Source organism: Cynocephalus volans, chromosome 6, assembly GCF_027409185.1.
Source record: "Cynocephalus volans isolate mCynVol1 chromosome 6, mCynVol1.pri, whole genome shotgun sequence".
In the NCBI taxonomy this organism is placed as follows: Eukaryota; Metazoa; Chordata; class Mammalia; order Dermoptera; family Cynocephalidae; genus Cynocephalus; species Cynocephalus volans.
The window spans coordinates 95,598,623-95,612,496 of NC_084465.1; the positions used below are offsets into that span (position 1 = coordinate 95,598,623).

The following is a 13,874-nucleotide window of genomic DNA, read 5'->3' on the forward strand; positions in this document are numbered from 1 at the left end:
GGGAGCTGCCACCACACATCTCAGCTCGGTGCCCGCAGACGCCCGCCCTGCTCCACCGCGGCTGCGCGGCCACGCTGGACCTCCCACCAGTGAGGGCTGCCTACACCCACCCATGCTTCCAGGACAGATCTGGCTTCGTCCCCCCTTGACAGCCTGGGACCACCCCACCCAACTCTCAGCTCTCTCTGGCCTCTGCACCCTCCCACCAAGGTGGCCGAGAAAGGACCCAGGACTGCAGTACACACGAAGGAACCTCTGGTGGCCACACAGGCCTCCACAGCGTACAGGGGAAGCCACTCCAGTGGGGGAGGTGGAGGGCATCCAGAGATGAGTCGGGACTCCCGAAAGCGAGACCCTTGGGCTGGGGTTCAGCAGGGAGATGGGGGCCGCTTGAGGGGCCTCCATCGGGGGTCCTTGGTGAGGGGACTGGTGGTGTGTAGAGAGAGGATGGGGGTGGCCAGGCTGGCCTAAGGAGTGGACCCCATCCGCTGTGGCCCTGGCCGGCCATTGCTGGAGTAGCCCCTGGGCCCCTGGCCTGTCCTGAGGGGGGTCAAACAGCCCGTGGGAGGGACAGGTAGGACCAGCAGCTGAAGCAGGGTGTGGATGGGAGGGTGTGAGTGTCAGGCCGTTTCCCCTCCTTGCTCTGCATGCCACCCCTCCCCTCTGCTCCCACACCTTCTCCCCTGCCCCATGTCTCATGTCCTTGGTCCCATCCCCTGGACTGTGCCATCACCCCATCCCTGGCCCTCTCTCCCTGTCCTTGCCTGGCCTGGACAGCTCTGTGCCCCCACAGCCCCCCCCTCCAGGCCTCTCACCGTTGGTGCTGCTGGCCACAGTGGCCTTCCTGGGGTGAGCAGTGGCGCGTTCTCACTTGTGAGGCATCCCTGTCAGAAGCATTTAGTGTACAAATTAGCCGCAGCCTCCCCGGCTCCCTCCGCACGGCTCTGGGCACTGGGCTGACAGGGCCTCCGCCAGGGCCCTCCCGCCTGCCCCAGGGCGCACGGCCGCCCAGTATGGACCCCTGGCTGCCTGCCCACATCCAAGCAGGAGGGCGTGGCCCCCACTGGCCGGCCAGGGCTCTTCTCAAGACCCTCCGACCTTGACCTGCATGGGGGGACCACACACAGGTGGGGGCATTCAGTGAGACGGGGGTCCAGGCCGAGGTCCAGCACCTGGAAGAACCCCAAGAGTGGCAAGTCCCGATGTTGAAGGCTCTGGGGGGGGTGGGAGCCTGGATGTGGGACCAGCTCAGAGGCCCCCACTGCCCCACCCGCCAGCCGGCCTGCCACTCAGGCGGGGAAAATCATCTGTGACAGGTCCAGGAAGGCTGGCCCCGGGGGCCGCAGAGCGACGCATTCGGCTCCTCTTCCCCAACATATGGCCGCTGTCGGCCCCAGGCACTGCTCGGCCAGTGCCAGGCTGGGAGACCGGGTGGAGGCTTAGGCAGCCGCAGCCTCTCATACCATCCGCCCAGCCCGGCTGTTCCCTCTGTGATCTGTGAGGCCCCTGCCCCAGCACACATGCCTCCCATGACGGGGAGCTCAGTCCCAACTCAGGGCCTCAGCCCTCCCGGAGTGTCCAGGAGCCTCATCCACCCCAGCTGCACGAGGCTCGCAGCACACAGAGGGTTATCCCACAGCCCACCCCAGGGGGCCAGTGACCTAGCGTGTCCAGAGGTGGAGCACTTGGGGAGGGGCCCAGCTGGGGACTCTCAGAGGGGCACTCAGCAGTGAGCTCTGGAGTGGTCAGGGCCACAGTGAGGCTGCTAAGGGCTGGCTGGGGTCACTAGGGAGGGTCCAGCTGCCTGGGGGATTATGCACAGGCCCAGGGAGTTGGACCCAGAGACCTCCTCCTGGGCCCCTTTTCCTCAGGGTAGACCAACTCAGACAGATCCCAGGAAGAAAATTCAACAGGCCCTGTGTGTGCCACCCACCATGGGTCATAACCCTACCCAGCCCTCATGGGCCTGCCTCCTGGCCCTCATCCTGGGCTCTCCCTGCCCAACTGGTCATCAGCCCCATTCCTCCCCCAACCAGCCTTCCTTCACGACCGTGCTGTGCACCTGCTGTGGCTCCCCAGTGCCATCAAGGTCAGCAGCCTCTGGCTGGTGCAGAGCCCTCAGGCCAAGCCCTGGGCCTGCGCCTCTCAGCCTAGGATCCCTGAGGCCATGTTGAATGGGCAGAGAGGACGCAGCCACAGGGATGCCCCATGCACTCTGGACTGTAGGTCTCGCATGCACTTAGGGGCTGCCATGTGTCCAGGGCTCATCAATGAATGGGCAAACATGAGCTCTGGCCAAGCATCCCACTAGGCACTGACCCCACCCAGGGGGCTCACTGAGTTGCTGCCTCTGGTCAGACCCACCTTGGGCCCCAGGCCTTAGGCCCTGCCTGGGGGCTCCAGCCCCTCCCTCTGCCCACTGGCTGGTGCAGGCCGGCCTAGCCCCCGCACCTGTCCTGGTGGGGGCCAAGTGCAGACACTGAGGGGATGAGACAGGCTGCCCTGGGCACTTACTACTGCAGACCCTGGCAGGCCCGCCCAGCCCCTACCTCCCCTGTGCCCTGGCTCTCTGTCCTGCCCACAAGCCCTGGCATGCACAGCCCCAGCGTTAATGGAGGTGACAGGCGGGCAGCCATGAGCAACCTGGGCAGAGGTTAATGGCTGAAATGAGTCTCTGGCTGGGGGCAGAGGGAGGGCCCTGGGGTCTCCACCCTACCCTGCACCAAGACTGGCTGAGGGAAGAAGGATACCAGGGCCACCCCTAGGACTGCACTGGAGCCAGACATGCCTGGCTGAGACCCCTACTCATTCTACAGACGAGGGGACTGTGGCCCAGATGGTGTGGGCAGGGGTCTCACATGCTCAGGGTCATGGGGGGACAAAGCCCCAGAGCTATGGGGAACTGTCACTGCCTCAGGAGGCAGGGACCACTTCCCCAAGCCCAAGGTTGCTCCAATGTGCTGGGGATGGGTCCCAGCGTGCAGGCCATGAGCATGGGAGGAAAGAGGAACAGCCCCACAGTGAGGAAGGGGCTGTGCCCAGCAGCTCCGTGGTCAGAGAGCACAGGTTGGGGGTAGCTGATAACCCAGCCTCACCTGCCTGTGCGTGATGCTGACAGTCTCTGAGCACCCAATGGGACGGCCTGACACCCCCTTGCCCCCACCCCCATACACAGGCTGTCTGCTGCTGTAGCTACAGCTAAGTTCTCGGGGCCCCCCAGCAAGCCCAGACCTCTGCACAGACCCCTCCTGGAAGCCCAGAAACGTGTCCAGGTCACACCCCTTGGTACCCCTGGGTGCTGCTGCCTCTCCTCCTCCGGTCCAAACTTCTGCAAAGACCCACCCAGGCAAGGGCTGCCCTGCTGGGCTGAGCCAGCCTGTCCAAGCCCTCCACCTTTTCCGACACTGGACTCCGCCATGTCCTGGCCTCCTCCCCACCGTGGGGCTCCTTAATCACCGAAGCCTCACTGGGCTTTACTCCCTGTGTGCTAAGACCAGGGTATCCCGAGACCAGGGCCCCCGGACCCTCACCTTCTTTCCCCTGACAATGGTCACAGCCTGCAGCCAGCTTACCCCCTAAACTGTCAGCTGTGGCCTCCCCAGATCTTCAGAGGGGTCAGCAGCCTTGGGCTGACCGGTTCGGGGCTGCAAAGCACAGTCCCTGGGACTAAGGGGCCAACACCTACTCCCACTGTCTCAGGGTGACCTGAGACCCCCAGCCTCACTGGTCAATGCCAGTGATGAGGGGCCCACGCCTGGCAGAGCATGTCCAGAGCACAGTCTGTGTGCAGAAGGAGCCGTCTCCTGGTCCCCACTCTCCACAGGGCTGCTGGCGTGATGGCTGCTCAAGCTGTCTCCGGGCCTCGGGCTGCCTGCATGGGCAGCTGGTCAGTTGGGCCAGGCCAGGCAGGCTGAGGGAAGGCTGACATGCTGTGCTACCCATAGCACCCTCCAGCCCCCAACCACACTGTGGACTTCTCTCAGATGGGACTGTGTGGCTGTGTCAGGGAAGGGGACACATGGACAGGAGGAAGGTGCTGGTGACCCCTGCCTGTTAACATCCAGGTCTTGGCTGTCACCCTCCCTGCACAGAGGGAAACCAAGCCCAGGCTCCTGGGGCCAAAGAGGTGCTGGACTGCAGATCCAGTGCCCCCTTCAGGCTGCCCCATTCAGGGGGTGACACCCAGAAGCCACTATAAGGTCCTCCCTTCTTCCCTGAGGCATCCCTGTCCCCTGACCTGAGCTGGGGACACTGCAGGAGTCTGTAGCTGAAGCTGCAAGAAGCCTGGGTCTGGGGACACCGAGTGGATCCTCAGGGCTCTCTGTGCCCACAGCGCCAGCCTGGGGCAGTGCTCACCCCTCTGCTGGAGACCTCATGCCTGAAGTGCCACGTCACACATCTCTGGGTTAGGGTATCTCCCTCTGAGCAAAGGTGGACTTTTGGGAGAGAGACATTATCTGGCTCCATCCCAGCCATGTCTGTGTACATGTCTGGGATGAAACTGGCTGGTCAGATGAATTTCCACAAGAAGCCAGCAGAGAAGTGGGACCCCAGACTGTTAAGTGTTGACCACTTGGGGAGCAACTTGTAATCAAACCTAGCATAGCCTGGGAGGGTGGGCTGGGAGCAGCTCTGGCGGTGAGGACATTGGGGCAGGGGCTTTCACGGTGTATGCGGGGGCCCAACTCCTTCCCCAGCCCTGGGCCTGCCTCTCATCCCCCCAGATGCTCCCAGAGTAGCAGCCAGTGAGGAGAGGGTCCTACAAGCAGCAGCAGATAATGCAAGGTCTGGTTGTGCAGCCTGGAGGCACCTCCTGGGGGAGTGGGGAGCGGGGACTGGGGCCTGATGTATCCAGAAAGGGGGTGCGAGTGCACGGTGACCGGCTGGAGGCGGTGGCCGTCAGTGGACAGTGCAGGGATGTGGGGGCGCACAGATCCATTCACCCCCGTTTGGAGAAGAGGAAACAACACAGGGCAGGGCTGGCCGGGGGAGCCGGGCTGTGCGGCCGAGCTGGGTCCCGCCGCCCTCCCCGGGTCGCTCCTGTCCCGGGGCTCAGCCCCCGGCCCCGGCCTGGGCGGGCAGGCGGCTGTCAGGGGCCGGAGCCCTGACGGATGAGCGCTGACGGCCCCTCTCCCGGCGCCCTCTCCGCTGACACCCATCAGCGCGGCGGGGACCCCGGAGACCTGCGCCCCCGCGGCAGCCCGCGGGCGACGGGGCGGGGCGGGGCCGGGCGCCCCTGGCTCGCCGCACACCTGCGCCGCCACTCCGGGCTCGGCTCAGCGGTGCCGGTGTCACCGGCCCCCGCTCCGTCCAGGAGGCGCCGCGCCCGGGGGAGAGCCGAGCAGTTCCGCGCGCGAGGCCAGTGAGTGCTGCTGGGGGGTGGGGGGGACGCGGGGCTGGGGACAGGGGGACCGTCGCCTTCCGCACTCCCGCGCCGCTCCCTCCGCAGCGCTCCCCGGAGCCCGGCGCGGTGGCGCACGCGCGGCGCTTCTGCCGCCAACTTCGGGGGGCGCGAGTCGGCGTCGGAGGCTTCGGGAGTCGCTGTCGCGTGAGTGACCGCGGGTCCCACGGGGGTCCCGCTCCCGGCGCCGGCCTCAGTTTCCCCTGCGGAGACGCGTCGCAGACCCGAGGCCCGCGCCCGTCTTGCAGGGTCCGGGGTCGCGGCCGGCGCGGGGCGGGGAGGGGCGGGAAGTTCGCGTCCCCAGCGCGACGCGACCCTGCGGGGCTTCGCGGCTCCGCTCCCGGCGGGGGCGGCAGAGTGTGGGCGGCGCGGGGGGCGCGGAGAGTGCGGGGTGCGGGGCAGCCAGCCGAGCCCCACGTCGCCCGCTTGCTGGGGTCCGGGCTCCGCGGAGAGGACCGTCCGGGTGCCATCCCCAGGTGAGCGGAGGGGAGGGCGCTGGGTTCCAGCCGGCCCGACCTCAGCCGAGGAGCCCCGGCTCTTTCTTCTCTCCACACCCAGCTCTTGTGGGGTGTTCCCCAAGTCCCAAGGGGCCATCAGGGAGGGGTGGGCTGTGACCTTTGCATCTGGTCAGTGGCCCCAGGTGCTGGGTGTCCCCCCTCGCATCCTGGGGTGGGGACTCATGCCCCCACCTGCCACCATTTCTGACCCAGACAAAGGTTAGTGGGGTGGGGGTGTCTGGGCAGGCACACTGGGGACCGGCTGCCCTGAGAGCAGCATCGGTCACCGGTGGGGACATTTGTGGGAGTGCTTGTGCCCTTGTTTGTGCGTGTGGCTGCTGTCTGGGGTGACTTCTGCTCTGTACGTGTGTGCCAGGTGGGTGCCAGGCAACCTCTGGGTCCCCATGGGGTCAGCAGCTGCTGAGATGGCTCCTGGACAAGCCCCCAACCCAGGTGCCTGCTCAGAAGGGGGAGCACAGGAGGAGCCCCCTACAGGGGCCCAGGAGGAGCCCCCCAGTCCCAGCTGGGAGGAGGGGTGGGTGGCGACACCAGTTGGCACAGCTGTGTGGCTCCCAGGGCCGGGTGATCGATGGCCCTGGCACAGCCGCCTCTGTCGCCCGAGCCCAAAAGCCCATTTGTCATCCACATCTTGGGGGGGATGGGGACAGGGAGAGGGGGCTGCCTCTGCACCCACTAACAAGTCCAGGCTGGGTCTGCAGCCCCTCAGGGAGCCTCAGACCCTCTCCTCCTCCCAACCACTAGCTCCGCTCCTGGCCACAAACCAGTTAGCTTCTGCCTGCCTCACTCTCCACAACCTGACTCTGGCCACCTGACCCCTCTGCAGGTCCCCAAGCCCGTGGGTGCGCATCCCTCTCCACCCTTCTGCTGTCCCCCTAACAGGGGTTCCCACCCAGCATTTGGGGGCAGCAGACCTAACTGTCTGCTGTGGGCAGACTGTGATGGCCAGCACAGAGGACAGCTGAGCCCAGTGACTGCCCGGCTGCCCCTGCCCATGCCCTGCTTGACCCACGGACACTTATGAGCCCTGGGGGGCAGGATGTATGTTGTCCATACCTGTGAGGGTGTCCATGACCACGTGTGAGTCCCAACCCCACCTGTGTGTGTGCTTGGGTGGAGGGGTGTAGTGTGTGTGTGCCCATGTGTGTGCTTGTCTGAATGAGCCAGGTGGGTGTGCTGTGAGTGTACGCTCATGGCTGAGCGGCATGTCCACTCTGTGTAGGGTGTGACATGCTTGAGTGTGTGTGCCCAGGCCCTGCTACACTTGGTGGCACACCCTGTTCCTAGTTGGCTCAGCAGTGCAGAGGTTGTTCCTTCAGCCGCTGTGCCAGGACTCCTCGGGAGCCTTGTACGCTTGTGTGCACACACTCAAAGCCCATGTCCACACACGCGCCCTGCACCCCACACCGGCGAGAGCACCGGGGCGGTGGACAGCCCAGGTGGTGGCCCAGATGGAGTGTGGAGTGGCTTCTGAGCAAGCGTGTGGGGTATAGGGGAGAGGGTCTTGGCTGAGCATGACCGCTGCGGGCTCAGCCGCTGACCTGCCTGAAGCCACCCAGATGGAGCCGGGTTGAGCAGGTGGCTGTGTCACAGGCTGTGCTGTGACGTCCACTCCCCCCAGCCTGCCCTGGCCCCACGTGAGGCCGACCCCCTCACAGACCCCCCAGTGCCCACCTGGAGCAGGTGTGTGCATGCACATACGCAGTGCTGTGCAGACACTCAGAGCCTTCTGCAGGTTTCTCGTCTCAGTGGCTTTTATCTTGGCTTCCCGGCAGGGCAGGTGGCTCAGCCAGGGCAGGGGTCTTTGGAGGGGGTGAGGAAGGAGGGGCTGGTGTCCACTCACAGTGAGCCCTGGTCACACTCCACGTCTTTCAGCCACTCACCAAATGCTCTTTGGGGACCTGCCTGGTGCTGGGCTGTGGGGGTTGGACAAACAACCAGGCTCTGCCGGCCATGGGGAGATGCTGTGGGACTGAATTATCGCAGAAATCAGCCTGCAGGAGCCTGCTTGGCCTCAGGGCTGGGGATCTGGGTAGGGTCACCTGATAAAATGCAGGATACTAGTTAAACTTAAATTTCACGTGAGAATGAATAATTTTTTAGGTATGTTCCAAATATTGCCTCAGCCATATACTTATGCTAAAAAATATTATCAGCTCTTTATCTGAGTCGGTCCTAACCAGGCCCGAGTGTGTGAGGAGAGGAACTGCAGGTTGAGGGTCTGCTGGGGCAGAGGTGGCGGGGGCGCCCTGGACTCATCCTGGAGCTCAGGGAGCCCTGGGTGGAGGGGGGTGGAGTGCCGGCCAGAGGCAGAGTTGGTGCTGACTGCGGCCCCCGTCTGCAGGTGGCCATGGTGCCTGGGCCTGCCTGCTAGCAGGCTGCCATGTCTCGAGAGGCGGGCTCGTGCCGCTCGGGCCCAGGGGTGAGGGCACGCTCGCGGAAGCCCAAGAAACCGCACTACATCCCGCGGCCCTGGGGCAAACCCTACAACTACAAGTGCTTCCAGTGCCCCTTCACCTGCCTGGAGAAGTCGCACCTGTACAACCACATGAAGTACAGCCTCTGCAAAGACTCCCTCTCGCTGCTGCTCGACTCCCCAGACTGGGCATGCCGCCGCGCCCCCGCAACACCCAGGCCCCGCGCACCCACTCCCAATGGCCCCGGGGGCCCTGCGGACCCTGGCAGCCAGCCCCAAGGAGCTCAGCTCCCAGATGCCACTGCCATGCCTGACCTCGTGGTCACTGACTTTCTTTCCCTGCACCGCTGTGGTGGGGACCCCAAGCCCAGGGCTGAGGGGTCCCCAGGCCTGCCGCCCCCTGCAGCCAAGGCTGCCCAGAAGGGTCCTGGCCACAGCGGGCTCCCAGACGAGTCGTGGAAGCCAGGGCTGGGCGCAGGCCCGAGGATCATGGCCATGGGGGACATGGCCTCAGCAGGCCCTGAGGGCAGTGTCCCCTGCTACCCACCGCCTGCCCCAGGGGAGTTTCCTGAGGGCCAGAGCCTCCACCTGTCTCTGCTGGGCATCAACTACCCGCTGAGCCCCGGCCTCTTCTCCTACCTGGGGCCCTCTCTGGCCACCGCGACCCACATGCCCTTCCTGGCCTCCACCAGCCCGCTGCTGCCCCCAGCCACAGCCTTCCCAGCCCCACAGCCCCCCAAGCGCCCAGCCCTGGCCCCCCGCCTGTACTACCCACTGATCCTGGAGCACATGTTCGGGCTGCCAGCAGGCAAGGCTGCCACCGCCAACCCCCCTGCACCCCCCAAGGGGTCCCCCGGCACTCTGGCCCCTGGCCTGCTGAAGGTGCCCATTCTGGGGCTGGGGGGTCCCTGGCCCCATAGCACCTGCAGGGACCCAGGGCAGGAGGGGCAGCCAGAGTGGGCTGCCCAGAGTGATCCCAAGAGGAAGCTGCCCCTGGTGAGCAGGCTGGAGCTCCAAAAGACCCCCTATAGCCTGACAAAGTTCGGTTCTCAGAACAGGTGGGTGTCACGGGCCCCCAGTTAAGGTAGTGGGGGTGTCAGAGGGGCAGGGGGCTGGGCTCCGTCCTGAGCTCAGTTGCTGGGAATAGGGTTTCCAGGCCACAGAGGGGAACTGAACCCACAGAGCAAGCCATCTGTGCTTTGGGGATCCCCGGGCTCTTGGCTGGGCACTGTTCACCTCTAACCCTGGGGCCATGGGGCAGAAGGCATGGGGGAGTGGGGCGGGGGCTGGGGGTACTGTGGGGGCCTTGCAGCCTCCTAACCAGCTCCTGCCCCCCAGCCTGCCCACTGGCCCCTCCATGATGCTTTGGCATGAGGACAAGGAGCCAGGCGACTCCAAGACCCCAGGCCCCGAGGCTACCCTCCCCCTGCAGCCACAGGGCCCGGTGTTGAGCGGCTCAGGACACGTGAGTGAGGACCTGACCCAGGCCCTGGACGACTATGCCAAGGTGGAGCAGTGCCTGGGGCAGTTGGCACCCGCTGGGGGCCTGGCCCCACGACCTCTGCGGGAGCATCTGGGCAAGATCCGCCGCGAGCTGCTCACCATCCACCAGGCGCTTGAGCAGGCTGTGTGGCCGCCAGACACACCCCTCGACCTCTCTGTGAAACGGGTGCCCACCAAGGGATCTGAGGCACCTGCAGGGGTCTGGGGGCAGCCTGAGCTGGGCCTCACGCTGGCCCAGGGGACCCCTGAGCCACCTGGCATGCTGGGCCCCGCAGTGTCCGAACCCTTTGCTGGCCACACCACCAAGTGTGAGGCCGACTCCAGCATCCCACCCCCGGGCCTCCCCTTCCAGGCCCCAGAGGATCCTGTCATTCCTGGCAGTGGCTGGGGCACCTGTGCTGGGGCTGGAGGCTCCCAGACTCCTGAGGGTGTCCCTGGCCTGCAGAGCCCTCCGGGTGCCAAGGTCTGACCCTGCTTCTCCAACCCTGGCCCCACTGCCCAGCCCCTTACCTGCCCCAGCCCCATGGGCAAGGCTTAGGACCTGTCCTGCCTCAGCATGCATGCAGATGGACCCCCACCAGCCTGTGGCCAAGGCTGTCTCTGGGGCCACGCAGGGACAGTGGGGTCGCAGGTATTTATTGATCACAGTTATAGACATTAAAGTGGAAACCACCTTCACTCTCTCCTTCTGGGCCTCTTTCCTTCTCTACCCCAGCGTTACCACCTGCCCTGACCCTCCTGTGGACTGGGCCCTCCCTGAGGGGCAGGGGTCTGGGGTGAGATTGGGGGGCATCTCAGCAGAGGGGACTGAGTGGGGGTTGGGGAGAGGCAGGCATGTGTGGTCTGGGGGCTGCCAGGGCCATTTAGCCTGCATTTCATTGCACTGGGGGTAGACAGGGACCCCTGAACATCCTGCAGCCCTGAGTCCAGCAAGGCAGCGCTAACACCAACATCCCCCGCCCTTCAGTGGAGCCCTGCGCTCCGGGGCTTGGGGCTGCTTGCCCAGTGTGGCCTTGCTGGGCCCCCACCAGCCCCTGCAGCCGAGATAGGCATCGGTGGCCTTCACAGCCCGCTGCTTCCCTCCCAGAGCAGGCTGCCCTTCCCACAGGCAGGGGTCGGGATGGGCAGGGAGGGGTGCCTGGGGGACCCCCCCCCCAGCCACAGCTGGTCACTTCTCACCTGAGAAGCTGGGCCACGCCCTCCACGCCCACCCAGGAGCAGCCCCCGGAGCCCAGGTTGCCCTCGGATGAGGCTTGGTTCCTGCCTGCGCCCAGCTTCCCAAGCTGGGGTTGGGCTGGCCGGGTTGGGGCCAGTCCGAGCAGGACCTGCCTGCAGCCGCCCCATTAACCGCACCTGGCTTGCGATAGCATCAGTCACCCCCCACCTGCCGCAAGGCGTTACAAGACAGTGTCCAGAGCTGGGTGCTGGCGGCCAGGCGAGGTGTGCATGGGTCACAGACATGCAGGCTGGGTGCCCTCCACCCAGAGGCCTCCTGGAGGGGCCGCCGGGGCCAAGGACAGAGCCATGAGGCACCAGGAGGATCCCGACGTCCTTAGCCTGAGGGAGACCCCCCTCCTCGGCCGCCCCTGGGCACCCCACGTGATCACTACACCCCTATTTCTTATCCACCACTGGGCGGCATCTCTCAGCTTCCCAGGTTCAGAGGCAGTACCATCCTGCCCCATTGCCCACCAGGGGAGGCAGGTGGGCCTCCTGGAGATCCCCCACCCCAGAATCCTGCAGTGACCCAGCCAGCAGGTCACCTTCCCACAATGGCTCTGCTTGGGGCAGTGGCCTGGGGCTGCCTGGCTCACACAAGCCCATGAACGGCATTGACATGGTCGTGGAGGGGCCATGGGGGGCCGTGCAGGGCGGTGGGAAGAATGTCCAGGAAGAGGGCAGGGCCTGTGCCAAGGCCCTGAGGCAGGAATGTAGGAGCACCGGGTTGTCCCCGGGGGACTGGATTTATATTTTACAGAAGTTCCTTGGGCCATTGCTCAAATGTGGAGATGACCCAAGACTGTCCCCTTCCCCTCACTCATGCCCAGCTGTGTCCCAGGTGGGGACCTATGGGTGGCTCCTCCTCCTTCAGGTTCTAGTTTACAACAACAGAGGCTGCAACCGCCCAGCCCTGGAGCCTGGTCCCAGGTAGGAGACCCTTCCCAGCCTGGCCTCTCTGGATGGGGGCAGGGGGAGAGCCCTAGGAAAAGACCCCACTTCATCTGTCAGGGGTTGGAAGTCTCCCTGACCTGGGGGCACAGACAGGAGCTGCGTGTTGGTGACAGACAGGAGCTTAGGCCACCCCCAAGCAGGAAGGGGTTCCACGGACAGACGAGTTTGAGAAACACTGATCATCCGATACTCCCCCTGCCACCTCACTCCCACCCTAGGATGCTATGATGCCCGTGAGCTCATTCAGGGCTCAGAGCAAAACCCACAGTGAGCTTCATGTGTTCTAGGTATCTAGCTCCTGTGTGGCTGCTGGGCTTGGGGACCAGGAGAGCTGGAATCTAGCTTGGCCCCTAGCCCCGTGCCTCAGGTTCTGCCTCTGTAAAGTGAGAGAACACCAGCACTGCCTGGAGGGCACCAGGAGGACCCACTCAGACTCCGCCTGGCACACAGTGGGGTGTTATCATCTCTCTTGCAGCCCCAAACTGGTCCCACATGCAGAGAAGCTGAAGCTGCAATCTGCCCACCTGCCCTCTGGTCTCCCATCCCGTCACCTCCCCAACCCTCTGGACCTCCTCCACCTGCTGGCTGCCCCCAGGGCCTGCACCTCACGCTGGACCTGCCTGGAGACCCCACATGCTCCCAGCGACCTTGACTGCTCAGGTGGATCCTGGTGCCTGCAGGGGCTGTGGGGGGCCTCTGAGACTGCACTGCTCCCGGGATGGCCTACCCTTCCTAACAGCCAGGGCTGTGCCCTGTGTCCATGTGCTGGACCTGGAGGGGTGCTCTGTCTGCCATCTACCCTGCCACATTCCAGGGACTGGGGCCTTCATTACAGAGGATGTCATTGTCACAGCTTCAGGGCTCATGGTGGTTAGTGACCTCATCCATGGGGCTGTCCGTGTACTCCAGCACACTGTCCATGACCCAAGGACCTCTGGGTGACGGTGGGCACCTTTCTGTCCACCCAAGGGCTGGCCAGGGACATCCTCGGTCACCTCCTGGTGACAGACTATGTGCCTGTGGCTGTGCACAGCTTCACACTGGGCCAACCTGGGAGTGCCTGGCCCCAGCCTCAATACTGGCTCTGCAGGGCACCTGCTGGATGGGCCCAGGGCCTGACAGCCACGTGGTGAGCAAGGAGTTTGGGAATGTGCAGCTGTTTGGCAGCCCAGTAGGTGTGTGCTCCGACTCAGAGGGCAGCGTTGTTGTGGCAAATCAACAGAGGCACCAGGTGACCCTGTTCTTCCATGCTGGGCTACCCATCTGCCTGGTTTCTGAGGGGCTGAGGTGGCCCCTGGGTGTGGCCTGTGTGCCCCAGGATCAGCTCGTGATGGCGGATGCCAAGGACGGCTACCTAAAGGTGTACCGGTACCTAGAGGAGCTGTCCTGACTGGTGCCCTTACTGTGCCCAGGGCCAGCCCCTGGGCCCTTGGACCACCATGGGAGGAACAGCCGGGTTGCTGGCCATCCCTTCCTGACCCTGAGCACCTCCCAGGCCTGGCCCTGGGCTGCCTTGGTGCCTTCTTCGTGTGGAGGATTTCCTTCTCATTGGCAGCCATGAATCAGCTGCCTCCCAAGCCTCCCCCGTGAGAGCTGCAGCTCCCAAAGCTGCACCCTTTCCAGGTCCCTTTGGCCCCTGCACTCACACCCCCCATGTCCACTCAGGCCCTGGCTCCGCTGGCTCAGGTCTTAGGAGGCCTGAGCTTTGGGGCCGGCAGCTGAAGCCTTGAGATCCTTGGTGTATTGCGCCAGCTGGCTGCACATTCCCAGGCAGGATCTCCTGCCAGGCCCAGCCTAGCCTCCTAATCAGAGACAGGCAGGCAGGGTGGGTGTGGCTGGGCTGGGCTGGGGTGCGGCTCCTCAGTGA

The 13,874-nt window shown here is 64.9% G+C and overlaps 2 protein-coding genes across 2 annotated transcripts; both read left to right on the top strand.

The window, feature by feature from the left end:
- Positions 1-8,299: 8,299 nt before the first annotated feature.
- On the top strand, positions 8,300-10,304 carry PRR35 (proline rich 35). The gene is made up of 2 exons (XM_063098733.1): positions 8,300-9,390; positions 9,671-10,304. Exons 1-2 carry the CDS (start codon positions 8,300-8,302, stop codon positions 10,302-10,304), a joined length of 1,725 nt encoding a protein of 574 aa, XP_062954803.1.
- A 1,353-nt stretch (positions 10,305-11,657) lies between these two features.
- Positions 11,658-13,397, top strand: NHLRC4 (NHL repeat containing 4). Its single transcript, XM_063101064.1, has 3 exons — positions 11,658-11,766; positions 12,822-12,907; positions 13,041-13,397. Exons 1-3 carry the CDS (start codon positions 11,658-11,660, stop codon positions 13,395-13,397), a joined length of 552 nt encoding a protein of 183 aa, XP_062957134.1.
- The last annotated feature ends 477 nt before the right edge of the window (positions 13,398-13,874 follow it).

Excerpts from the sequence above, each read along its gene's own strand:
- PRR35 (XM_063098733.1), top strand. The coding sequence starts at position 8,300 with ATGTCTCGAGAGGCGGGCTCGTGCCGCTCGGGCCCAGGGGTGAGGGCA. Across the intron at positions 9,391-9,670 it reads AAGTTCGGTTCTCAGAACAG|CCTGCCCACTGGCCCCTCCA; the intron begins GTGGGTGTCACG and ends CCTGCCCCCCAG.
- NHLRC4 (XM_063101064.1), top strand. The coding sequence starts at position 11,658 with ATGAACGGCATTGACATGGTCGTGGAGGGGCCATGGGGGGCCGTGCAG. Across the intron at positions 11,767-12,821 it reads CAAGGCCCTGAGGCAGGAAT|GGACTGGGGCCTTCATTACA; the intron begins GTAGGAGCACCG and ends GCCACATTCCAG. Across the intron at positions 12,908-13,040 it reads TCATCCATGGGGCTGTCCGT|CTTCACACTGGGCCAACCTG; the intron begins GTACTCCAGCAC and ends GGCTGTGCACAG.